The sequence below is a fragment of the Rana temporaria genome, chromosome 2 (assembly GCF_905171775.1).
Source record: "Rana temporaria chromosome 2, aRanTem1.1, whole genome shotgun sequence".
In the NCBI taxonomy this organism is placed as follows: domain Eukaryota; kingdom Metazoa; phylum Chordata; class Amphibia; order Anura; family Ranidae; genus Rana; species Rana temporaria.
This window is the reverse complement of record NC_053490.1, coordinates 144633113-144661110: the sequence shown is the minus strand read 5'-3', so window position 1 is coordinate 144661110 and position 27998 is coordinate 144633113. Positions and strand designations below refer to the sequence as shown.

The 27998-nt window shown below is 44.5% G+C and overlaps 1 protein-coding gene across 1 annotated transcript in view; it reads right to left on the bottom strand.

Moving 5' to 3' along the window:
• The window catches only part of LOC120928243, a 140913-nt gene that overhangs the window by 53105 nt on the left and 59810 nt on the right, over positions 1-27998 (bottom strand). The window contains exon 5 of the mRNA XM_040339351.1: positions 23187-23255. Within this exon, the coding sequence (XP_040195285.1) occupies positions 23187-23255 (69 nt within the window). The remainder of the gene's footprint in view (positions 1-23186; positions 23256-27998) is intronic.

Sequence of the window (27998 nt, the reverse complement as noted above, 5' to 3'; positions counted from 1 at the left end):
CGGGAAATTTCGCGGACGGCGCCTGCGCATTTAAATCGGCGCGGGAACGCGCCTGATTTAAATATGACACTCCCCTAGCCGCGGAATTTGAATTCCGCTGGGGGATTTAGGATCCGCCGTCGCAAGTTTGGAGGTAAGTGGTTTGTGAATTAGCCACTTGCCTCCTAAACTTGCGGGAGCGGATCTTAATTCACGTAGATCGAGCGGATCTATAGATCCGCTGAGCTACGTGAATCTGGCCCTGGAACTTTAACTGACTAGCCTGCCTGCTCTATCTACCTAGAAACAATTACACTGTCTCTCTCTTTCTCTGTCTGTCTTTAACCACCGCCGCAACACACTACACAAGGCCGACCTGCAGGCGGCCTTTTATAGTGTGGGGCGTGTACTAAACCCCCTGAGCCATAATTGGCCAAAGCCACTCTGGCTTTGGCCAATTATGGCTCTCCGTTTTTTGTGCGCTGTGATTGGCCAAGCATGCGGGTCATAGTGCATGCTTGGCCAATCATCAGCCAGCAATGCACTGCGATGCCGCAGTGAATTATGGGCCGTGACGCGCCACTCGAATTTGGCGCGAATGGCCCGTAACGTTCGTATTTCGATGAACATACGATGTTCGAGTCAACATGCGTTCGACTCGAACCTTGAAGCAGATGAGCTACAGTAGCATAAGTCCACACCAGGTGCCACTCCCGTCAGCTCAGAACAGTAAATCTAGGCAACAATTCGCACAGGTTTACCTAAATTGGACAATAGAAGATTGAAAAAACTTTGCCTGGTCTGATGAGTCTCGATTTTAGTTGCGACATTCAGACAATAGGCTCAGAATTTGGTATAAACAACATCCTGCCTTGTATCAACGGATCATGCTGGTGGTCTAATGGTGTGGTGATATTTTCTTGGCACACTTTGGGTCGCTTAGTTACAATTGAGCATTGTTTAACCACTTGACCACCGCCCCATGTCAAAAAGACGTCCTGTTTTTAAAGTTGAATATCTCGATAACGGCAGCAGCTGCTGCCACAACCGAGATATTCATCTTTTCAGGGGGCGGTGGTGTACACGATAACGGCGGTCTCCGCGGCGGATTCGCCGCGAGATCGCCGTTATTGGTGGCGGGAGAGGGGCCCCCCCCTCCCGCCGCTCTCCCGCGCCCTCCGCCGCTTACCGGAGCCGTCGGTAGCGGCGGAGGAGATCCGATGTGTCCGGCAGCTGAGCGGGGACGGGACTGAAGGAGAAATCTCCTTCACCCGTCCTCATAGCTCTGCTGGGCGGAAGTGACGTCAAAACGTCAGTCCCGCCCAGCCTCTTAAAGAAACATTTTTTTTTTTGTCATTTGAAAAAATGACATTTTTTTTTTTTGCATTTAAGTCTAAATATGAGATCTGAGGTCTTTTTGACCCCAGATCTCATATTTAAGAGGACCTGTCATGCTTTTTTCTATTACAAGGGATGTTTACATTCCTTGTAATAGGAATAAAAGTGATCAATTTTTATTTTTTTTTCAGTGTAAAAAATTATAAAAATAAATAAAAATAAATAAGAAAACAAAAAAAAAAATGTTTTAAAGCGCCCCATCCCGACGAGCTCGCGTGCAGAAGCAAACGCATACGCGAGTAGCGCCCGCATATGAAAACGGTATTCAAACCACACAAGTGAGGTATCGCCGCGATCGTTAGAGCGAGAGCAATAATTCTAGCCCTAGACCTACTCTGCAACTCAAAAAATGCAACCTGTAGAATTTTTTAAACGTCGCCTATCGAGATTTTTAAGGGTAAAAGTTTGACGCCATGCCACGAGCGGGCGCAATTTTTAAGCGTGACATGTTGGGTATCATTTTACTCGGCGTAACATTATCTTTCACAATATATAAAAAAATTGGGCAAAATGTATTGTTGTCTTATTTTTTAATTCAAAAAAGTGATTTTTATCCAAAAAAAGTGCGCTTGTAAGACCGCTGCGCAAATACGGTGTGACAAAAAGTATTGCAATGACCGCCATTTTATTCCCTAGGATGTCTGCTAAAATAAAATATATAATGTTTGGGGGTTCTGATTAATTTTCTAGCAAAAAAATTGTGATTTTCACATGAAGGAGAGAAGTGCCAGAATAGGCCTGGTGGTCAAGTGGTTAAATCCTACCTAGTATTGTTGCTGACCATGTCCATGCCAACACTGATGTGGATGCAAGGATTATTAGTACTATTTTTGTTATATAAGAATATATGGCGGGTGACATTAAAGTTCCCCGTCTGTGTGAGCGTGGCCAGCTGTCACTGCCGTGATTGAGCCGTGCACACACACACAAACACAGGGCACTTAGCGGGTGGTGTGAGCGTGTGATCAGAGGGGGATCCTCCCTCCCCACCCCTGTCCTCCCCTCCCCTTTCTCACTCCTCCCTTGTAACTTACCCACATCCCCTTCCCTGCCATCCATCGGGGTGGGGGGGGGGGGGAGAGAAATCAGAATAAGGAAGACGGAGCCCGGGAGTGAAGACAAGTCTCACAGATTGCGGCTCCTCTGATCTGCCTGGCAGAATAGAGCTTTGTGTCCTCCTCTTCCTCCCATTGCCTGGAGTTGTTCTTTTTCTTTTCCCTACACCACCCCTGCACTCACTGCTGCCCCGAGGCCTGGCCTCAGTGGCCTTGTCGGGAATCCGGCCCTGTGTCCATCCCTTTATGACTACAGTGTATCCACCTTCTGATGGCTCCTTCCAGCAGGATAATGCACCACGCAGGGCCAGCCCTATGATGGGACCGGGTGGTACCATGGGTACCAGGCAGCACTTTTAGGGGGGCAGCATACTGATGCCCTCCAGCCCGTTTCTGCCACCCAAATAAAATTGATGTCCTTTTTTTCCCACAAATAGAGCTTTCTTTTGGTGATATTTGATCACCTCTGCGGTTTTTATTTTTTGTGCTATAAATATATATATTTTTTACTTTTTGCTATAATAAATATCCCCAAAATTTAGAAAAATAAACTATTTTCTTCAGTTTAGGCCAATATGTATTCTTCTACATATTTTTGGTACAAAAAAAAACAACACAATTAGCGTACATTGATTAGTTTGCGCAAAAGACATTGTGGCCGCCGGCAATTCACAGGTCCCTTTATACTCCTGGATACATGTATAGAGCCATGGCAGGTCCTTTTATACGCCTATATGCATGTATAGAGCCATGACAGGCCCTCTTTATACATCGATAGAGCCATGACAGGCCCTCGTTATACTCCTTTATACATGTATAGAGCCATGACAGGTCCTCTTTATACTCCTATATACATTTATAGAGCCATGGCAGGTCCTCTTTATATTCCTTTACATGTAAAGAGTCTCGACAGGTCCTCTATATACATGTATAGAGCCATGACAGGTCCTCTTTATACATCTATAGAGCCATGACAGGCCCTTGTTTTACTCCTTTATACATGTATAGAGCCATGTCAAGTACTCTTTATAGTCCTATATACATTTGTAGAGCCATGACAGGTCCTCTTGACATTCCTTTACATGTAAAGAGTAATGACAGGTCCTCTTTATACTCCTTTATACATGTATAGAGCCATGACGGGTCCCCTTTAGTTATCATGATATAAAATAATGAATGTGGGGGCCTTTTGGTTGGCGTGTTTTTTTTTCTGGGGGGGCAGCATTTCATTCTTGGTCCCAGGCAGCATCATGTCTTGGGCCGGCACTGGCACCATGTCACAAAGCTTAAGAGATCTCAAACTGGTTTCTTGAACATGACAATGAGATCACTTTACTCCAATGACCTCCACAGTCACCAGGTCTTAATCCAATAGAGCACTTTTGGGATGTGGTAGAACGGAAGATTTGCATCATGGTTGCAGCCGACAACCAACCTGATACTAGCAAGGTGTACCTAATGAAGTGGCTGGTGTGTGTGTGTGTGTGTGTATCTATCTATATATATATATATATATATATATATATATATATATATATATATATATATATATATATATATATATATAGATAGATAGATAGATAGATAGATAGATAGATAGATACACACTCACACACACAAGTACAGTTGTGCTCATACGTTTACATACCCTGGCATATTTTATGATTTATTGCCCATTTTTCAGAGAATTTGAATAACACAAAAACATTTTTTTCACTCATGGTTAGTGTTTGGCTGAAGCCATTTATTATCAATCAACTGTGTTTACTCTTTTTAAATCATAATGACAACAGAAACTACCCAAATGACCCCGATCAAAAGTTTACATACCCTGGTGATTTTGGCCTAATAACATGCACACAAGTTGACACAAAGGGGTTTGAATGGCTTTTAAAGGTAACCATCCTCACCTGTGATATGTTTTCTTGTAATTAGTGTGTGTGTGTATAAAAGGTCAATGAGTTTCTGGACTCCTGACAGACCCTTGCATTTTTCATCCAGTGCTGCACTGACATTTCTGGATTCTGAGTCATGGAAAAATAATTATCAAAAGGATCTGTAGGAAAAGGTAGTTAAACTGTATAAAACAGGAAAGGGATATAAAAAGAAGTCCAAGGAATTTAGAATGCCGATCAGCAGTGTTCAAACTCTAATCAAGAAGTGGAAAATGAGGGGTTCTGTTGAACCAAACCACAGTCCGGTAGACCGACTAAAATTTCAGCCACAACTGCCAGGAAAATTGTTCAGGATGCAGAGAAAGACCCACAAATAACTTCAGGTGGAATAAAGGACTCTCTGAAAACATGTGGTGTGGCTGTTTCAAGATGCACAATAAGGAGGCATGTGAAGAAAGGTGGGCTGCATGATCGAGTCGCCAGAAGAAAGCCATTACTACACAAATGCCACAAAGTATCCTGCTTACAATATGCCAAACAGCACAGAGACAAGACTCAAACCTTCTGGCACAAAGTCATTTGGAGTGATGAGGCCAAAATTTAGCTTTTTGCCCACAATCATAAACACCACATTTGAAGAGGAGTCAACAAGGCCTATGATGAAAGGTACATCATTCCCACGGTGAAACACGGAGGTGGATTGCTGATGTTTTGGGGATGTGTGAGCTACAAAGGCACAGGAAATGTTGTCAAAATTAATTGCAAGATGAATGCAGTATGTTATCAAAAAATACTGGAGGAACATTTGCAGGAAGCTGCGCATGGGACGTACTTGGACATTCCAACATGACAATGATCCAAAACACAAGGCCAAGTCGACCCGTCATTGGCTACAGCGGAATAAATTGAAGGTTCTGGAGTGGCCATCTCAGTCTCCTGACCTCAATGTCATTGAGTCACTCTGGGGAGATCTCAAACGAGCAGTTCATGCAAGACACCCTAAGAATTTACAGGAACTGGAGGCTTTTTACCAAGAGGAATGGACAGCTTTACCATCTGAGAAACACAAGCTTTGATCAAACCCTTTTTTTCATATAACCAAAGATCTACTTGTTTCTAGCGGTTTTTCACAGAAATAAACAGCATCATATTCACAACACATCGATAAATACATGTGGCAGGTCTTAGGGGGCAGTATATTTCACAAGCAGGTACCCAACTACAATACTACCACTATACTAAACTTATGGCAGGGCTCAAGAGCTAAGATGGATTTTGCATCATTAACAGATAAAAGAAGAGAGCCACATAAAGATATGCAAAATCAGACATTTAATGAAAGTACATAATGGATCATCAGTGATGTACTGAACAATTTCCGAGAAAGTGCTTAATGTTATTGTAGCACTGCACTGGAATTCAAATCTGGCTGAGTTAAACATTAGTCTACCATGGACAAGGTCAATGTGAAGGGCTGTATGATAAATACACAGAATAGGTGAGAAAGCAGCTGTATAATAAAATATATATCTTTCTATGGGTTAAAGTGCCAGTACAATTTAAAACAGGGGGAAAAATGTATATGCCTATCACAAGGCCCATCTTTAGTTTGCACTATACCTATTTACTGTTTGGTTGTGAGAGATTGTCTAAATTTAGGCAGGCCATAGACGGTGAAAATTTCTTTATGGCACAATTCCTGGGGGAAGTCATTCCCGTTCGAAGAAGACAGTGATAAGCATTGGCTATAGCAGCCGCTTGCGATAATCGCATGCGAATCCGGCAGGCTAGTTGTACCCAAGATCATCTTGGTACATTCAGCCTGCCCAATAATGGTTCGAATATCAGGTGGTTCCTGCTGGCTTCAGCGTCACATCAAACGGATCAACCAATGTTCAAAATAAATTGTTAGTGGTAATTAAACAGAATTCCAGCCAAACGTTTTTTTTTTTTTTTTGAGATTTAGATTGCGATAGGGTTAAAAAACAATGCAAAAAGGTCATACATTGATATGCCTAAATTCCTCTGTGACCTAAAGTGAAACCAAATTTAGTTATCCATAAAGTCAACATATACTGTCATAATTTAGAACAGTGAGGCTGTAATATATAAATCTAGATGTATTTGGCCCACTGTATATACATAACTCCCAATGGTCCCTAAATTTGTCCCTAATTTTGAGAGACTGTCCTACTTTTAAAAACAGGTCCCTCCTTCCTTCTCAGCTGTCCATTTTGTGATAAACTACTAAAAGTGTTTTTCTGCACTAAATCTTTCATCTAACCTCTAAATTACATTTTCCAATCTAAATTGAATCTAAAATTGTTATGAAAAACCAATATGAAGCAAATGTTGCATGGAAAAGTATATAATATGTGTGTTGGTGCCAGGAGGCAAAAACCAGTGGAGAAAATTTCAAAAATCTGAATATACTGAAAACATAAGTCTGGAAATTATAAATGTTTATAGAAGGAAAAAATACTATTTGCAGCTTACAGGGTGTACATTACAAACACTAGAGCACAGTGGTTAGCACTTCCACTTGGCAGTACCAGAGTACTACCTGCCTGGAGTTTTCATGTTCTCCCTGTGGCTGCGTGGGTTTCCTCTGGGTACTCCAGATTCCTCCCACACTCCAAAGACATGCTGGTTGACCAATTGACCAAAAAACACACAAATTAATCACCTGCGCTGTGTAGTGTGCCTCTACAGTATAGAGCCGTGAGCTCTTTGCTTTGATGCTTAGTGATGAATAATAAACTTCCCGCTGCCATCAACAGACTGGGGAATCCAAAGCACTGTTATGCCTCGTACACACGACCAGTTTTCCCGTCTGGAAAACTGCCATGACAGCTTTTGGCCGGGAAAACTGGCCGTGTGTATGCTCCAATGGCAGTTTTCTCAATGGGAAAAATTAAAACATGTTCTCTTTTTTCCTGCCGCGATTCCCGGCGGCTCCTATGGGTAAAACACTGTGGGGGAGCATACACAGGGCTGGGTTTCCCGGCCAAAGCTCTCATGGCAGTTTTCCTGCCAGGAAAACCAGCCGGGTGTAGGGGGAAAAAGCTGCCGAGCAGGTTCTCGGCTTTCCCCTCAGGTTTCCCAGCGGTAAAAAGTCAGCCTGGAAACCCGTACGTGTGTACGAGGCTTAACATGAAAAGAAACAGAAGGTGCGTGGAACTAGCGCATTACTAGCGCATTATCCTAAGGCCCCGTACACACGATAGAATCTATCCGCAGATAAATCCCATCGAATGGGTTTCTGCGGATAGATTCTATGGTGTGTACACTCCGGCGGATATTTATTTATTTCCGAATTCCAGCAGATAAATATTTGTCGACATGCACAGAATATCTATCTGCTGGAATCGGATCCCACGGATGGATCCGCTCGTCTGTACAGACTCACCGGATCCATCCGTCCAAAGGGATTCCCCGCACGCGTCGTAATGATTTGACGCATGCGTGGAATTCCTTATATGACAGCGTCGCGCCCGTCGCCGCGTCATAATAGCTGGACCGTATCTGCGGATAAATCCTCTCGTGTGTATGGGGCCTTAAACAAAAATAGGTATCATACTCACAAACAAAGACTAAAAGCATTAAGTCTTATTGGTCCTCCACATGAATCTGTGAAACTGTCCACATCACATGGGACTACCTCGGTGGAGGCATAGGCTGGTTAACGTGTTTCGAGCAATTCCTCTTCCTCAGAGCCTCTAACTAGTTTCTGAATGTATGAATGTAAGTTAGGGACCTTAGATTGTAACCTTCTTAAGGAAAGGGACTGAAGTGAATGTATAATATATATATATGTAAAGCGCTGTGTAAATTGTCTGCACTATACTGTATAAGTACCTGTAAGAATAATATTTTTTTTTAGAATTCGAATAAAACAAAGGATGATTAGAGGCTTGGAGTGAAGTGATCCTCTGTGAGGGGAAAGGAAGACCTGAAGAAGAATACATGGATTTGAGGGTCTGCCTGACTAGGGGGAGGAAGTAGTTCAAGAGAGAGTGAAAAGTTCAGTGTGTGGAGGTCTTACCTGATTGGAGCTTGAAGGAAAAAGAAGCAAGAAGGAAGGGTTGATCCTGTAAAGATTCATATGGCTTCATTACAGAATGTGCAGCCGGAAAGGGAAATGATTATTGGGATAAACAACAGCCATTTAGGCAATAGGGAAGAAAGGATTGTCCCAACAGCTTAGCAGGTTTATGAGATTTTTTGGGGAGGCCCTATGGAATTGACAAATTTTTACAACAATTAGGGGGAATAGGACTTCTAATTGGTTGTTGGAGGTTCCCTGGTGCAAATTAGGAGCATGTGAGTCTTGTAACATCTTTGAGCCAGTAAGTACAAGGGAGATACCAGTTTAAATAGTGTGTTTAACCCTTTCACGCCGAGCGTACGCATATATGCGTCCTCGGCTTTCAGGGGTTGTACCGGGATGATGCCTGCAGCCGCAGGCATCATCCCGGTACCGTTGTTTAGAGCGGGCGATCGGCTTTCCAAACATAACAACCGATGCGGCTAAAAGCCGCTCGGTTGTTATGCCGGAGGAGCGGGAGGGGACATCCCCCCCCTCCCGCCGCCTCTCGCCGCTCTGACCGGGCCTCCCGTCCCACCGGGAGACCCGATCCACGATCCGGCGCCTCCAGCGTCTCGGCGCGCTCTGAAACAAAGCCGTAAACGGCTTTGATTCAGTGTGCGCATTGAAACCACGGAAGCGGCGTCATGACGTCACTTCCGGGTTTCTCGGCTGCCAATGGCGCCGGATTTAAAAAAGTACACAGTATTCAGAATCGCCGTTTTCGGCGATCTGAATACTTTGAAGTGCAAAGGAGGGCTCGGAGGTCTTTTAGACCCCGATCCCTCCATAAAGAGTACCTGTCACGACCTATTGCTGTCACAAGGGATGTTTACATTCCTTGTGACAGCAATAAAAGTGATCAAAATGTAAAAAAAAAAAAAAAAAAAATGTAATATTAGAAAAAAAAAAAAATAAATAAGAAAACAAAAATTTTTTTTTTTAAAGCGCCCCCCTCCCCGCGAGCTTGCGCAGCAAAGAAAGCGCATACGGAAGTCGCGCCCGCATATGAAAACGGTGTTCAAATAACACATGTGAGGTATCGCCGCGATCGTAAGAGCGAGAGCAATAATTATAGCACTAGGCCTACTCTGTAACTCTAACCTGGTAACCGTAAAAAAAGTTTAAAGCGTCGCCTATGGAGATTTTTAGTTACCGTAGTTTGTCGCCATTCCACGAGTGCGTGCAATTATAAAGCGTGTCATGCTTGGTATCTATTTACTCGGCATAACATCATCTTTCACATTATGCAAAAAAATTGGGCTAATTTTACTTTTTCATTTTTTTAAAATTCATGAAAGTAAATTTTTCCCAAAAAGTTGTGTTTAAAACACCGCCGCACAAATACCGTATGACATAAAATATTGCAACAATCGCCATTTTATTCTCTAGATTCTCTGCTAAAAATATATATATAATGTTTGGGGGTTCTAAGTAATTTTCTAGCCAAAAATATGGATTTTAACTTGTAAACACCAAATGTCATACATAGGCATAGGCATGAAAGGGTTAAAGACCACCTAAAGACCCCCTTTGTTGTAACATTGTCAACACTGTGTATGGTTTATTATTGTTTAATTTATAAATAAAAAGGCTGCTATGGTCATTGAAAACCCGTGTTATGCACTCTGTGTCATTGTTTGAAGGTAAAAGAAAGGATCGGTGATCAATGAATCCTATAGTCAAGTGGGAAAAGGTGAGCACTACAAAGTAACTTGTACAGTATGTGCATATTTCAGCATGAGCTGTTCAGCTTTATGAACAGGCTTATTTTTAGCAAAGCACATAAACTAGTCTGGCAAGCAAAAAAAAAAAAAGGAACCCACAGTTCATCTGCTGCTCAAAAATAAAAATACAAAATATTAATATGCAATATTTCATATTTACCTGATAAGAAAAAAAAAAGTTTGATTTAAATTGCATAAATCTGCAAAATCTCAGTTGAATCTCTCTTCATTTAAATTGATTCTCTTATTTCTGTGTATGACCAAAGGATATTTTAGAAATTATACAACTGTGCTGTGACTCAGAGTACTATATATGCATAGCATTGGGTCAGATACCTTTAAGTCCTTCTTTGCTTCCTTGGAGGCTAAGGATTGAGTCTGCAAACGTTAAGCATTATGGAAGCGCTTATAAAAAGAGCAAAGCAGCCACAGGGAGCAGATAAAGCCCAAGAAATCTAGATCAAGAAAATGTCTTCAGGTTGTTTGGGTCAACTGAACAAGCCTTCTGGTTGCAGTGGAACACAGGGGGAAGCCAAGTATAGGTTAAGCCTTGTAACACTGTCAAGATCCCAGAAGTTGAACTTATCAGCCTTCCTGCACTGCACTTCGGAGGCTTTCAGAAATATTTCAGTCATGTTTTTGTAGGCAGAATCCCATCCTCTTGAAAAAAACAACTATCATTTCCTAAAACATTGTAGAAAACTAGCTGTGTTTTGCTACACTTACAGATAATAGGGCAAAACACTTTTAAAGAGCATCTACTTCATAGAAGAAAGCAGAGCCAGCACCAAATATAGATGCACAGATGCATAATTCACTATTGAAAAATAAAATAAATAACCCGCTTCTTTTAAGTCTGATTGCCAAAGGGGTTTTCATCTCCATTTGCTCATAGAGAAAATTGTGCATGATTCGGTTGAGCTGTGTGTGATGCAGATAGTGAATAAATAGGGCAATGTCTGAATGACGATACCACAAATTGAACCGGACGAAAAGGGTGAAGTGATGGGATAGTTGCTCATGAATGCAAAATAATCACTGCATCATCTTCATGATATACAAAATAGAATACATAATATATGAAAGCAGTAAAAATAAGACAAGTCACTGAATAAATGAAAAACAAGCTTTTCTCATTTCTAATCTGTATTCTATTCTGTTTAAAATAAGCAAAATGTGTGCAGCTTAGTGATCTATCATTACCTTGAAAATCTTATTTAAATTTGGAAATTCACTGCAAGTGTGAACAGTAATGCAGGTGATAGTCACCGGTGTGCTGCACTGCCATTCTTTTAAATTGCACACTGGTGTACCTCTACAACGCAAATGCGCTACAATGTGTAGCAGTGCACTACAATGTACCATGTTGTGTGTGGTGCATGCACTGTAGAAAATAATGGAGCCCACACTATTTTTTGGTGTGTTTTGGGGCATTGCAGCCTAGTGATTAGGATTGGGCTGCCTAATGCCTCAGTGAAAAAAATCACATATGTTGAGTTCAGTGGAGAGTGAATGGGCCCTCAGAGAACATGCACAAAAACTGGTAAACTGGTGCACTGAATACATGCAAACATACCGTGAATTTTTTTCATAAGTTGACAATACAAACTTTGAAAAAGCTTACAAAAACCTTCTACTTGCCTCAATGATGGGACAAATGATCTCATGCAAATTTTTAACAATGGCTTGAAGTATATTTTTAGCCAAAACATTTTTTTAGAGTTGTGGATGGAGTAGGGGAAGGTTTTGTCCTTGTCATGTTTTAATTTCTTATATTGTGGAGGGGTCGTGGAGTGCTGAACCTATAGGCACAATTCTAGTCCTGGTTGGATGCATTTTAATGGTGTGTATAATCACCCAAGGTGCTCTAATCGTACAGGAACCTCAGAAAGGAGAAGAGTAAAAGAGGAGAGAACCAGTCTAGCCCAGTTCCAAATAATTGTATTATTCATTGCATTCAGTAAAAGCACAACCACAGAGTTTCCAGAAGTCCCCCTTCATCAGGGCTACAGACACATGCATCAAGAATAAGTATGTTCAGCACACAGTTGCATGTTCGAAAAGTATGATGATCAGTAGAAAAGTAATATAACCCATAACTATTTCAAATGATATAACTTGTGAGGTACAAATGAGAAATTATAAGGGGTGTTCAAGGATCGCCAAACTGAATCTAGAGTACATATCACAGCCAAATTAAAAATATAATAGTTTATTTCAAAGATATCATAAAAACATCCAAACATGGATTACATTTAATACAACTTCAATAGATAGAAATTTCCATACAAGTTTAATTGTTAATGGCTATTGTTTGTTTTTTGTTTATTCCCCTCCACGTCTATAGTAACATTTTTGAAACTATATAACTTGCCACCTAGCCAACCATCAGCAAAAAATTAACGGTCATTATTACATCTAGAATAATAAAAATAAACAGTAGTGGTTGTAAGATTGACTGGATGATGGTATGTGTGTGTATGATTGTATGTATATTTTATTAATGTTAATCAATTTTATGTAAATAGTATGTATTTATGTATAATTGAATTTGATGCTGTCTACTGTATATTATCATTTTGATTGCAGATGGCCAAGATGATTATACTGTATACATGTCTTAAGCTGGCCATTAGGGATGAACTTCAAGTTCGAGTCGAACTCATGTTCGACTCGAACATTGCCTCACATTAGAACCTGTGAACAGACCAAAAGTTTGTGTGAACTTTAGAACCCTGTTAAAGTCTATGGGACTTGAACGTTTGAAATCTAAAGTGCTAATTTTAAAGGCTAATATGCAAGTTATTGTCCTAAAAAGTGTTTGGGGACCTGGGTCCTACCCCAGGGGACATGTGTCAATGAAAAAAAAAAGTTTTAAAAACGTCTGTTTTTTTCGGGAGCAGTGATTTTAATAATGCTTAGAGTGAAACAATAAAAGTAAAATATTCCTTTAAATTTCGTACCTGGGGGGGGGGGGTGTATAGTATGCTTGTGAAGTAGCGCTTGTTTCCCGTGCTTAGAACTGTCCCTGCACAAAGTGTCACTTCTGAAGGGAAAAAAAAGTCATTTAAAATCACTTGCGGCCAGTGTTGTAAGTAACAGCGTTTAAATAAACGCCGTTACCTAACGATGCCCCTTTTGAGGGTAACGAGTAATCTACCTGATTACTCTTCCCCTCACGGTAACGCCGTTCCCATTACTTGGGCGACGTTATCGCAATTACATTTACCGCCACTAGATGGCAGCAGAGTGTCCATCGACGTCACAGACACTCCCGCCCGCGATCCCAGCATTGGCCAGTGTGCTGTCATGATGGACATCACAGTGGACCAATGAATGCGATTCGCGGCTGGGACGTGATTACGCGTCACGTCATGCACGGCTGGCCCCTTCAAAACGGGAGACAAAGCGCGCCAAGCGTGACGTCACGCACAGGCGCAGCAGCCAGACTGGAGTCTTTGAAGAGGAGGTGGACCGTGGCGCCGGCTGCCAGCCAGCCAGGCAGCGTGACTCCAGTCTAATAATTAGTGTAAAAAAATACATATGTATATAATATCACCAATGTGCTCAAACAAAGTGTGATCCAATACGCTATATGCAATCCCAAAAAATATATATAATAAATGCGTGAACAATTAAAATTGTGAACAATTAAAAAGTCCAATTATTCCAAGTTCCAAAGTTCTAAACTGGAACTTGGAATAATTGGACTTTTTAATTGTTCACAATTTTAATTGTTCACGCATTTATTATATATATTTTTTGGGATTGCATATAGCGTATTTTCCTGCGGCCTACCAGGTTGCGTGCTCGGATAAAGGGTCTGGTGTAGATTTTTGGGGGGAACTCCACACCATTTATTTTTACGTTTGGGGTGGAATTCCCCTTAAAATCCATACCAGACCTGGTAATTGAATTTGGGGGGACCCCCATGCATTTTTTTTTATGAATGACTTTTCTCTGTATTGCCGGGAGCCGACAATTCATTATAGCGGCAAGTGATTTTAAATGACTTTTTTTTTCCTTCAGAAATTAGACTTTGTGCAGGGACAGTTCTAAGCACAGGAAACAACAGCTACTTCACTTTTATTGTTTCACTTTGAGCATTATTAAAATCACTGCTCCCGAAAAAAACGTCCATTTTTAGCATTGATACATGTCCCCTGGGGTAGGACCCAGGTCCCCAAACACTTTTTAGGACAATAACTTGCATATTAGCCTTTAATATTAGCACTTTAGATTTCAAACGTTCGAGTCCCATAGACTTTAACAGGGTTCTAAAGTTCACACAAACTTTTGGTCTGTTCGCAGGTTCTGGTGCGAACCGAACAGGGGGGTGTTCGGCTCATCCCTACTGGCCATATGTGGATTAAAATTCATCTGGTTCAGTAGGTACTTTTGATCCAGGTGTGGCCACTGTAGTTGAACAGAATTGATCTATTGATTGATTTCTGTTCAGCCACCCTTTTGGTGTATTCTTGCTTGATCAGTGCCGCACGCAAAATATTGCAGCGCTGATCTGTGTACTTTGATGGGAGCGAGTCTTCTTGCTGTCAGAATACACAAAAACAGCGGGGAGGATTCCCCCATCCACCTGAAATGTGTGGATGGGGAATTCGGGTCAGTTTTTTTTGTTCATCCATGTGGTTGAACAAAAAAACACTGACCCATGCCTGGCCAGCTTTTCTTTTCCTTGTAGCCTAATGGAATGTGATGCCTGGAACCTTTAAAACATGTTGAGCACTAACGAATAATAAAAGGAATCTGAACACAAATCAGTGGACTGGAGCTCTCAACCTTTACTTCTAGGTTTTATTGCTGTTTGTATCTCCTTTGGGTAGTTGTAACCTCACTATTTGTCCTATTTGTAAGAGAGAAAATAAGAGAGATCCAACATTTTACAGGTCTTGTTGGCACAGAACACTGTCACTGAACAATGGTGACACTTGTTATGTGCACCTTTTAGAGTTGGGCTTTCTCTGCATTTTTGGGAGGTTTTGACTTCCTGATGTATCACTGAGGGAAGAAAGTGAAGGAAAACATCTCCCTGATGGAGACACAAAATATGTGTGAAGTTTTAGCCCTTCTGACTCTATTACAGACACAAAGAAAATGGCTTTGGGGGGCGTGGCCTGGCACCCGAGCGAGATGGCAGCATAGTAGAGGAGCTCCGCCGTCCAGACCCTAAGAAGTGCTATTAATCGGCTAAATCCTTCGATTCCCAGCTGCCACAATGGCAGGTAGGAACCAAGCAACGACCCGCTCACAGCTGGATTCCTCCACACAGCTTAGCAAAACTATCCCGGCGATGTTTCGCACGATCGCGCCGGACACGCAGGCCGCATCTCAAGCCGCGGACTTGAGTTTGGAGCTCTCCCCGTCTTCTCCCACCGCCTCATCGGGACCGCCGCAAGGTATGGCCCACCCGCACACACCGCGCCCTCTATGCATGGCGGACCTTCAGCAGGTAGCATCGGACATTAAAAGCGCTATGATTGCCGCGATCGTCGACCTAAAGGGGGAGATTAGATTGATCGCAACGCGGGTGGAACACGTGGAGACGGCCGCCATGACACACGGCGCGGCCATACAACAGGTACAGAGAGCCTCCACTTCTCATGCCCAACACCTCATGGACATGCATAGGCATCTTGAGGACTTAGATAATAGAGGCCGCAGGCGGAACATACGTGTCCGGGGGATCCCGGAATCGGTGGAGGGTCCCCAACGTATACAACAAGCAGTATGGGCAATTTTCAATACTTTACTGGGCAGACCACCTGATTCCCCAGTAGAAATGGAGAGATGTCACAGGGCGCTCCGACCCAAAGGCAGGGACACAGACCCACCCAGAGACGTAGTATGTTGCCTGGTCAATTTTGTGCAAAAAGAGGACATATTACGCCTAGCTCGCAATCAAGCTAACCTGGAATATGAGGGAGCTCGTATTCAGCTATACCAAGATTTATCAGCTATTACATTGCAGCACAGAAGAGACCTCCGCCCCTTGCTACAACTCTTACGTGACAGACACATACTATATAAGTGGAAGTTTCCGTTTTGTCTTCAAGCCACAGCGGGGAACAGAACCGCATCGCTGAGAACACCTGCAGACCTGCAACAGTTTTGTGACACACTGGGCATCCCTGTTGCCAACGTTCCTGATTGGTACGGCTCGTTCTCCCAACCTGAACCTTGGATCCCCACCAGGATGGATGACACCCCAAGATCACAGAGGAGCAGGCAGAGAAGACGCAGGCCTTCTGAGACTTCCCCACATAGAGCCCGAGGAGACATGGAAACAGAAGAGAGCCCCCGGGCGTCGCCGTCCTCGGTACGACGGCGGACGGAGAACTGAGTTTATTCCGTAGACTGTGGTAAGCTGATCCCATTTCATGACACATATTCTCCCCCCACCTATGCACACTTGGATATTGTCGAACACCAACCGGACACATGGTCACCCCAGACTTGTTTTGTTTTGAACTCCCGTTTACTCCGGAGCTTTGTAACCTGAAGATAGGACTTCGATAACTGCCTATGCTGACAGGCGCAAGTTTTGGGGAGTGATTGACAAACCCACCCCGTGCTCGGGGGTATTGACTGGTTGATCTGGTGTGTATACCCCGAATCTATTCTTCCCCCTTTCACACGTGTAGCAGAGCCCAGTGTCTGGAAGGTAAGCCAATACCTTCCGTGCTCATGACCCCTCCTTGTTGCAATGCGAGTTCACCTAGACACTGAGAACACATGCTTAGTGGGGGAAGGATGTACGACTGACCTATGTCCTGACACCACCTTCTCGCCTCCTGGAGGAACCTCCTCGCTTTTGGACACACATTGCACACCTCCCTCACAAGTAAATGGTTGGGGTTCATAAATGTACCTTAAAGCTATACTGTAATGTCTGATGATTCGTGTGGGAGTATTCTGGATTCCCTTTCCTCTCCTCCCCCCCTCTCCCCTCACCTCCCCCCTAAGCTCCCATTTTCCCTCCCCCCTCTATCCCTTCTCCATCTCCCCCCCCCCTACTCACCCAACCCACCCTCTCCCCCTCTCTCTCCCCATCCCTTCCTAGGTCTCTGCCCCTAAGGTGACTGTGTCATGATTGTACTACTGAAGTTCCTTTGTTGCTTCTTACAATACTTGGGGAGGAGGATATATGATGTAAGGATCAGTCTATAGTGATTTTACTGTGTTCTAGCTTCATATTGTGACTCTTGGGGGGGGCTTCTGAGGTGCCTCTAGACTTCCGCTTCTGGCGGAGTCGGGGAGACACAGCAGGGGTCCCTGAAACACAACCGTATGTCTGCAGAATGGATAGACTTATGGAGTCCTCCGGGACTGTCTAACTTGATGCATACTGAAGGGGATTTATATCTATGCTATCGCCTCTGCGGAGGCTACCTATGGAAGGTTATACAAACTTAAGTTGCTTTTGTTAATATCTTTTACAGTTGATTTAGGGTTGACAGTGGTTATGTTCTGTGATAACTATGCAGATGTCCCAGGGACAGACTATGCTACCTTGGAGAGTGAGACCCTGGGTCTAGTATTAGCGTACGAACCCCCCCCAACGTGCACAAGGATCACTCTCTTGGGGAAGGGCATTCAGGGGACATACAATATACTTTAAGTTGCTCAGGTTTCTTATATTTTTGAATTCAATTTAAATATCTATCTGTAAGATAGATTTAGCGGGCCATATGAGCGTGGGGGAGGTTGCCGTGGGGAGCCCATCTTCCTTTTAGATGGGTGTTCTCATGGGGCAACCTTCTTACGCTAGTATCCGCTGAAGGGTTTTTTCCTTTTTTTTCTTTTATGGGTCAGGTATGATCCCGTCTGGATCTTGGGGATCTGGACGGCGGGTTTGGTAAGGTAGCTCGGGTACAGGTTTACATTCCCACCTCAAGTGAGGCTGGATCTCCCTTGTTCCCTCCGGAATAGTATTGGGTTCTCTATTCCTTGGATCACCCTATACCCTGTATAGGTAGTTCAGCGGGACTTGGATTACCTCCGGTTTTTTCCCTAGGTCTCTTATTAGGGGTCTTTTTCCCTCTCTTCTCTCCTTCTTGTTTTTTTTTTTTGTTATTACCTCTTCCCCCCCCTTACCCTCGCCGTCTATTTCTTGGAAGACAAGTATAAATTCATCTCTTAAACGCTCATGGCTTCCATAATGCAGTCTACAGTTCCTCTATCGCTTAAGGTTCTATCGGTTAATGCTAAGGGCCTTAACGTTCCTGAGAAACGTTCAAGTTTTCTCGCAGAAGCACATAGACAAAAGGCACAAGTAGTCTTCTTTCAAGAGACGCACTTCAAAACAAACAGTGTTCAGCATCTTACCAACAAACGATATTCTGAGGTCTTTCATGCGACCTGCGCTGATTCCAAGACGAAGGGGGTAGCGATCTTACTAGCAAAGTCACTGGCATTCCGTCTCACTGACCAGATGGTTGACCCGGGGGGCAGATTCATCTTTATTAAAGGGTTGTGGAAAGACAAACCACTGACATTTGCTAACGTATACTGCCCCAACTCCAGACAGGTATCCTTTTTGAAGGATACGCTTGCGAAGCTTACGGCTTTTAAGTCGGGTCTCTTGATTCTCGGAGGAGATTTCAACATGGCTCTTGACCCGACCCTTGACACATCCACAGGAGCCTCGTCCCTCCCCTTTTCAGCTCTGAGGCAAGCGAAATTAGGTCTGGCCTCTTTAGCTCTACATGATACGTGGCGCACCCTGAATCCCAGAGGTAGGGATTACACATTTTTCTCGTCCCCACACCAACGATACTCAAGATTGGATTATCTTTTTCTTTCACAAAAGGATCTTTCGTACCTGCATGACACAACGATTGAGAACCTGGTATTATCGGATCATCATCCGGTCACTCTATCTCTGCGATTCCCTCAAAGAGAACCATTCACAAAGGTTTGGAGACTAGACGCCTCCCTACTTACAGATGTAGCGAATGTGGCTACTCTGAAACAGACAATTGGAGAATACTTCCTACATAACGATACGCCTGATGTGTCGCCCATGACTCAATGGGAAGCACACAAATGTGTGGTGAGAGGTCATCTACTCTCTATGGCGGCAAGACGGAAAAGGGAATATATGGCCCTTATTCAGGAACTTACAGATAAAATTGCAAGGCTTGAAACGCAACACAAAGGCTCCCGAGCTATAGAGGTGGCGGCTGAGCTAGCTGAGACAAGAACGCTGCTGCGGGAAGAACTGTTCAAAAAGGCTCGAAAGCGCATAATGCTATCACAGAAACTATTTTATGAGCACGCAAACAAGCCAGGTAGGCTACTAGCAAGGTTTACGCAAAAACGTGTTTTGGCCTCTACTGTTCATCACCTGAAAGATAAACAGGGTAAGACCCATACCAAAACAGAAGATATTGCTTGTCAATTTCGAGAATACTATAACACGTTATATAACATTGGGGAGAAGGAGAAAGGCATGGGTTCATTAGCTACTAGGGAGTTCCTGATAAAAGACTTTCTGAGCAAGTATTGTCCCCAAGCACTGTCTGCGGAGGATCGACAATTATTAGAATCACCGTTGTCATCTGAAGAATGGGTAGAAGCCCTGAAAGCCACCAAACCGGGCAAGAGCCCGGGCCCGGATGGCCTAACAGCACAATATTACAAGTGCTTCTCTGAACTTCTAGCACCGGGCTTCCTTAAAGCCTTTAATTCCTTAAAGACCTCCCCTGCCAATTCCAACACGTTGTTGGAAGCGTATATACCGCAGTTATACCTAAAGAGGGCAAAGACCCCTCAGACGTAGCGAACTACAGGCCGATCTCGCTCCTAAACGTCGACGTGAAAATCTTCTCGAAAATCTTGGCGACTCGATTGGCCTTTTACGTTCCAGCGTGGGTAGGTCTGGACCAGGTGGGCTTTGTCCCTGGCAGGGAAGCCAGGGACAACACCATAAAGGCCATTAATTTGCATCATTGGCTTACCTCCACAGGCAGTGAGGGATTCTTTTTATCATTGGATGCGGAGAAGGCCTTTGACCGGGTGGCCTGGGATTACATGCACTCGGTTCTCGAAGCTCTGGGTCTTGGGACCAGATTGAGGGCCTTTGTTGGAGCTCTTTACGCAAACCCACGAGCTAGGGTCCGGGTCAATGGTCACCTGTCAGAGGCCTTCTCCATCCACAACGGCACCAGACAAGGATGCCCCCTCTCTCCTATACTATACCTCCTCATGCTGGAACCCTTACTTCGCTGCATTCGGGCACATCCCGACATAACAGGGGTTAAACTACCCCAAAAAGAGTATAAGCTAGCGGCCTTTGCCGATGACATATTGCTTTTCCTTTCCTCCCCTCTGATATCCTTACCTAATTTACTACAAGTCTTTGAACAGTTTCGTTTCATATCGCACTTGAAAATTAACTATTCCAAGTCGTTTGCTCTAAACGTATCTCTCTCCCCATCGCTAGTTCTCCGCTGTCAGGAAAATTTCCCTTTCCGCTGGAAATCTGATGACATCACATACTTAGGTATTCGGCTCCCGGGTAAACTTTCAGAACTTTACGAGAAGAATTTTGCGACCGAACTAAAGTCTATACAACAAGATTTGGTGCAATGGAATTCTCCCGTAGTCTCCTGGTTCGGACGAGCCGCCATTTTGAAAATGACGGTTCTCCCCCGTATGTTGTATAAACTCCAGACAATTCCGATCACGCTCCCGCCCTTTTTCTTTACCACATTCAAAAGTCTATGTGGGAAGTTCCTCTGGGGATCCAAAGCGCCCAGGATTAGCTGGACGAAACTTGTATTACCCAAAGCAGAAGGAGGCATCGGTCTCCCGGATTTGCAGAGATATTACTGGGCCACACACCTGACCCGTGTGGTAGATTGGCGGATTCACACGCGTTGTAAGGACTGGGTACGATTGGAAAATCAGATAACAGGAACGCAACTCGGAAACATGCCTTGGATATCCAAGAGACATTGGATGCCTGATGTCATGTCCCATCCGATCGTAGGGGCAACCTTATTGGCACATACGAGGGCGTGTAATAAATTTGAGGTCTCGCAGACAGAATGTAGACTAACCCCTATTAGGGACAATCCGGACTTCATCCCGGGACGAGAGGATAGCTTCTTGAAGGCTGAATGGCCACACGTGGATATGCTGGCCAAGCATTTTTTCTCAGGAGATAGGTTTTTATCCTTGAAAGAACTTGAGAAGAGGTCTCTCACAAAGAAGTTTCCCTTATATGCATATCTCCAACTGAGACACTATCTAGATACTCCAAAGTTCAGGGGTGGTCTTACGAAACCGCCCACAGTGCTGGAATCGCTGTGCTCTAGTAAGTCGCCTCAGAGACACGTGATCTCGATGCTCTATGCATCCATGTTTAGGGAACCCCTTGCATGTATCCAGGCAGAACAGGCCTCATGGGAAGCCCGGCTGGGCAGACCAGTTGTGAGGGCAGAATGGGAGAAGATCAATTGGTTTATCTTCAAAGGCTCACTAAATGTGGGCATTCAGGAAAATGGATACAAGCTTAGGACGCGATGGTATAGGACACCTGACATCGTACATAAATTTTCTCCCTCAATAACGGATAAATGCTGGAGATGTGGACGGGCCTTAGGCACTTTCCTCCATATTTGGTGGGAATGCTCCCTGATTCAACCATTTTGGCAAAAAGTTCATGACGTGACGACAGCAGTTTCTTCGCTCCCCTGGAGTTTTCACCAGCACAATACCTCCTTCATCTTTCAAAAATTAACAAGAAGCGGTATCGCGACTCGATAGCGATACATATGATCAATGCCGCTAGACTGTGTGTTCCTGTACATTGGAGAGCCACAATGCCACCCACTATCAAAGAATGGATGGCACGCATTGACCATACTGCGGCGATGGAGGAATTGATAAGCACTGCACATGACAAGATCTCCAAATATACTTCTATCTGGAATACGTGGTTTGAATTCCGGATCACCACGGAATACCAGATCTTCATACGGAACGCGGGCTAATTGAGAACCCGATGGAGATATCTGACGGATGTCTGGTTTTTGACACTGCCACTCTGTGGCGCGATTGCTGCGCTGTAAACGGTGAGGGTAGTGGACTCCTCCACCTACCTCCTTTTAAAATATATCTTCCAAGAAAAAGGCTTCCCCCCCACTCCCCCCCCCCCTTTTTTTTTTTTTCTTCTTTCTTTTCTCTTTTTTCTTTTCTTATCTTTCCCTCTTTATGTTTCCTTTTTCTTTCTCTTTCTTTTCATTCTCTCTTTCTTATCTTTTGAAGCCGGGCGTGGGCGGTAGATGGGATCCCCGCTAGTCGGCCACCTCCCCCACCCCACTTGAATCAAGAGGATCCGAACGGCAAATATGGGACATATTCCAATAGACAGGGATTCCAGATTGGGTATGGTCTTTAGGTGATCACTGAAGCCCTTTGTATTAGGAACAACTGGAAATGTTACCCCAGAACTACTTTACTGCCCATCTTATTCAGGTGCGAAATAGGGTTGAGATGTTTTCTAAGGCTTCCCTGACTGCTCTCTGATTCATGCATTACATACCTAAAGTGTACCTTTATCCCTCCTGTAAACATCTTGTTATATTTCCTCTTGTGAAGACTTGGCTTTTCATTGTGTTACCTTTTAAGATATGTTTGTACCAATGTATTTACCTGTCTTCCTTTCAATAAAATCTTTATGGATAAAAAAAAAAAAGAAAATGGCTTTGAAGTTAGAATGAACGCAATAATGCCTTCAAATGTTAATGAAATCCAGTATTTTGTGAGACTCTGGTTTCTAAGTGCATGGGCTTAACTACGCTGAATGTATCCTACATCCATACATGATATCACTGAATTGTATAATAATACCCCTTCACAGTTCTGAACCTTGTAGTACTCTGTAGGGCCACCTTATGCTTGTAGGCCTCTATGCAGCAGCACATTGTAGTAGACCATGGGCCTCAAGTACTTGGCCATAATAATTTGCATGCAATATACAGATTATATACATGATTATATGAAATCAAAGTTTACATACTCTTTGCTCTTGATTTTAGGGATGATGCTGCAGACACCGTTGCATTTCGATCTTCTGTCTCTGTAAGTCCTGTGAAAATTAGTAAATGCTTGTTGATACAGTGACAATGAGTGCAGAATTTAGCATTAGTTGCATAGGTGGTGGTTGCTGAAGTGTGCATCATTGCATTGGTGACACAAGCACAGGTACATGTCAGTGCAGTTACAGCAAATGCAGAGTGCATCACATTGCAGTGGCAGCAAGTGCAGATTACTATTAGTGCAGTGGTGGTGAGTGCAGGGTTCTGTCACCATGATACAGTCCCCCAAACCATGCAGTAGTGATTCCATTTTACAGGCCAGGCAGTATCTACTGTGCCTGTGTGGTTGTAGTGCAGCTCCTGGAGGATGTGCAACTATTTGGTTACATGGTCAGCAGGATTGTGGTGATTGACCAGCAGGTTTATTGATCTGTGTCACAAGGTAGGAGATCAGTCTAGGAAGCCATGCTATTTTCCAGGAAACCACTGCCACCATATTTTTACTTTCAAAGATTTTTATTGATTTTACACGAATAAAGGAAAACAAAATTAAACAAAAAGGAAATGCGCGTCATTAAAGCATTTTACAAACATTCGAAAAAGCCAGTAGATCCAAGGACCAGTAGAAACATAGGGTCAGACTTTAGAAGCTAAAGCAACATACCACCAGATAAAACATAGATAAAAAAAAAAATTGGAAAAAAAAAACTAAATCAAAATTCAGTTAAATATAGAATCTGAATCTAGAACCTCGGCAGAATGTCCTAGCACCCCTACTGGGTACTGCCACCATATTTTAACCATTTATCCTCTTTTTTGCTTTCCGTACTTCCAAGGCATCTTACTTAGCACACCAAAAGCCCAAAAAATTATGTATAGCCAATACATTTTTTTTAAGCTTTGGAAAGAATAGGCTAAACCTCCTTTCTCAGAGATGCAATAGGAAGTTAGGGGGAATATAAAGTGAGGCAGTTGCCCCACTTCTACTTCCCGTCCAGCCTATTGTCAAATGGTGGCTGGGCGGGATGCTGTGACGTGATCTGTCACCGACTGTGTCCACTGTACGCAGTTGATGACAGATCATTGTACCGGGCCACTGCTGGTACCATGTGATGTCTGTGATCAATCACAGCAGATCACATTACAATTGTAAACAGTGGATGGTTGGCTTCCTTTCATGCAATTCATTGTGTACAATTGTGTTGCTAGCTGTGATTGGTCAAAGTGATCACATGGTACAGACAGGCTAATCACAGCTCATCTGTACCATATGATTAGCTGTGGCCAATCACAACGGATAACAACAATACACACTGAATAAAATAGTTTTATTCAGTAAAAATGGTTGCTTATAAAAGTGAAATTCACTGGCATAAGCAATCATAATGTGTAAAAAAAAAAATCCTGATCACTTCCCCAGAATAGTACAATGTTACTATGGTAACATGGTAACACTGTATTGCTCTGGTTACAGTGTGTTAAAAATAAATCATAAAAAAATAAAATTTTCACCAATTTTACTGCACTGAAAAAAACATATATTTTTTAAAAATGTCTTAATTTTCCAAAAAATCGTGACAAAAAATTACAACTTCAAAAACTCTCCATGCCTCTTACTAAATACCTTGGACTGTCCTGGCATTTTCAGGCCTCAAGAAATGAGATAGGCCATCAGCACATCAGGAATGATACATTTTCAGATATATGGCTAGATTCAGAGAGATGGCCGCAACTTTGCGGCGGCGTAGCTTAGCGTGTTTAGGCTACGCCGCCATAAGTTAGCAAGGCAAGTACTTGGGGCCTGATTCCCAAAAAAGCTGCCTAACTTAACTTTCAGCAGTTAAGTTACACTGACTTAAAGTTTCTACCTAAGTGCCTGATCCACAAAGCACTTACCTAGAAATTTCAGGCCGTGTAACTTAAGTGCCTCCGTCGCAAGGCGGTCCTCCTCTCCGGGGGGCGTTTAAAATTTAAATGAGGCGCGCTCCCGCGCCGGCCGTACTGCGCATGCGTGTGACGTCATTTTCCCGACGTGCAGCGCGCGAACGTAATTGACGCCGGGCTTTGTGGATTGCGACGGGACACTAAAGTTGCGACGGGTGAAAAAAAATATACGCGCCGGGAAAACAAATAATAATAAAAAAAAAAATGACAGCGTCGCTCAGCATGCATTCCTGAGAGGGAGAACTCCATGCCAATTTTCAAAGAAAAAACCGGCATGGGTTCCCCCCCCCCAGGAGCATACCAGGCCCTTAGGTCTGGTATGGGTTGTAAGGAGACCCCCCCACGCCGAAAAATCGACGTAGGGGGTCCCCCTACAATCCATACCAGACCCGTATCCAAAGCACGCTACCTGGCCGGTCAGGAATGGGAGTGGGGACGAGCGAGCGCCCCCCCCCCCTCCTGAGCCGTGCCAGGCCGCATGCCCTCAACATGGGGGGGTTGGGTGCTCTGGGGCAGGGGGGCGCACTGCGGGCCCCCCCACCCCAGAGCACCCTGTCCCCATGTTGATGAGGACAGGACCTCTTCCCGACAACCCTTGCCGTTGGTTGTCGGGGTCTGCGGGCGGGGGCTTATCGGAATCTGGGAGTCCCCTCAAATAAGGGGGCCCCCAGATACCGGCCCACCACCCTAAGTGAATGGATATGGGGTACATCATACCCCTACCCATTCACCTGGAGGCAAAAAGTTAAAGTTATTAAACACACAACACAAGGGTTTTTAAAATAATTTATTATTCTGCTCCGGAGGCCCCCCCTGTCTTCTTTATTAGCTCTAATACCAGGGGGGGCTTCTTCTTCCACTCTCCGGGGGTCTTCTCCGCTCTCCGGGGGGGGCTTCTTCTTCCGCTCTCCGGGGGGGGGGGCTTCTCCGCTCTCCGGGGGTCTTCTTCTATCTTCTCCCCTCTTCCGCTGTTGACTTGGCGAACCCCGGTTCTTCTGCAGCTGTCCGGTGCCTTCTTCTTCAGCGCTGGCTGCCTGCTATCTTCGTGTGTTAGCTCAATTACTAGCAGGCAGCCAACGCGGTCTTCTGTGACGTCAGGTTCTTCTTCTCCCCTCTTCCGATGTTGACTCGTCGCCTCTTGTCACTGCAATTATGGAAGCGCGCCTTGCATCCCATTTATATAGGCATCACCGTCCCATCATGCTCCGGTAGGTACCCACGTGGTGGGTGCCTACCCACGTGCACCCACCACGTGGGTACCTACCGGAGCATGATGGGACGGTGATGCCTATATAAATGGGATGCAAGGCGCGCTTCCATCATTGCAGTGACAAGAGGCGACGAGTCAACATCGGAAGAGGGGAGAAGAACAGAAGAGAAGAAGGTGACGTCACAGAAGACCGCGATGGCTGCCTGCTAGTAATTGAGCTAACACACGAAGATAGCAGGCAGCCAGCGCTGAAGGAGAAGGCACCGGACAGCTGCGGAAGAACCGGGGTTCGCCGAGTCAACAGCGGAAGAGGGGAGAAGATAGAAGAAGACCCCCGGAGAGCGGAGAAGCCCCCCCCTGGAGAGCGGAAGAAGAAGCCCCCCCCCGGAGAGCGGAGAAGACCCCCGGAGAGTGGAAGAAGAAGCCCCCCCTGGTATTAGAGCTAATAAAGAAGACAGGGGGGGCCTCCGGAGCAGAATAATAAATTATTTTAAAAACCCTTGTGTTGTGTGTTTAATAACTTTAACTTTTTGCCTCCAGGTGAATGGGTAGGGGTACGATGTACCCCATATCCATTCACTTAGGGTGGTTGGCCGGTATCTGGGGGCCCCCTTATTTGAGGGGACTCCCAGATTCCGATAAGCCCCCGCCCGCAGACCCCGACAACCAACGGCAAGGGTTGTCGGGAAGAGGTCCTGTCCTCATCAACATGGGGACAGGGTGCTCTGGGGTGGGGGGGCCCGCAGTGCGCCCCCCTGCCCCAGAGCACCCAACCCCCCCATGTTGAGGGCATGCGGCCTGGCACGGCTCAGGAGGGGGGGGGGGGCGCTCGCTCGTCCCCACTCCCATTCCTGACCGGCCGGGTAGCGTGCTTTGGATACGGGTCTGGTATGGATTGTAGGGGGACCCCCTACGTCGATTTTTCGGCGTGGGGGGGGTCTCCTTACAACCCATACCAGACCTAAGGGCCTGGTATGCTCCTGGGGGGGGAACCCATGCCGGTTTTGAATTTACAAATTGCCGTGGAGTTCTCCCTCGGGAATGCATACCAAATGCCGTCGCTTGAATGGGCCTTTACAAGGTGTGACTAACTTTCCACATTGTAAAACCAGCCCTAGTTTTGCGCAAGCAAATCAGAACTTACGCAGAAATCACAAGGATGAAAAGCTGATGAAAAGTGTTGTGGATCTGCTTAAGTCCTCATTTGCATACTCAAAGCTGCATTTCAATGAGAAATGCCCCCAGTGGCGGATGCGGTACTGCATCCTAAGATCTGACCGTGTAAGTGTCTTACACATGTCAGATTTTCGGCCTAACTTTGGAAAAAGCCTTTTGAGGATCGTTTCCAAAGTTAGGCACAGACTGAACAGCAGTTCCGCCTGCGTATCTCTTTTGGGAATCAGGCCCTTGATTCTCAAAGTACTTGCCTGCTAAGTTACGGCGGCGTAGCCTAAAGCGGGCGGGCGTAAGGGCGCCTAATTCAAATGTGTCTGAGGGGACGTGTTTTAGGATAATGAGGCTTGACCCGACGTGATTGACGTTTTAATTCTAACTGCGCATGCGCCGGGCGCCTACATCTCCAAGTGTGCATTGCGACTAAGTCCGCCGCACGGGCCTATTGATTTTGACGTGGACGTAA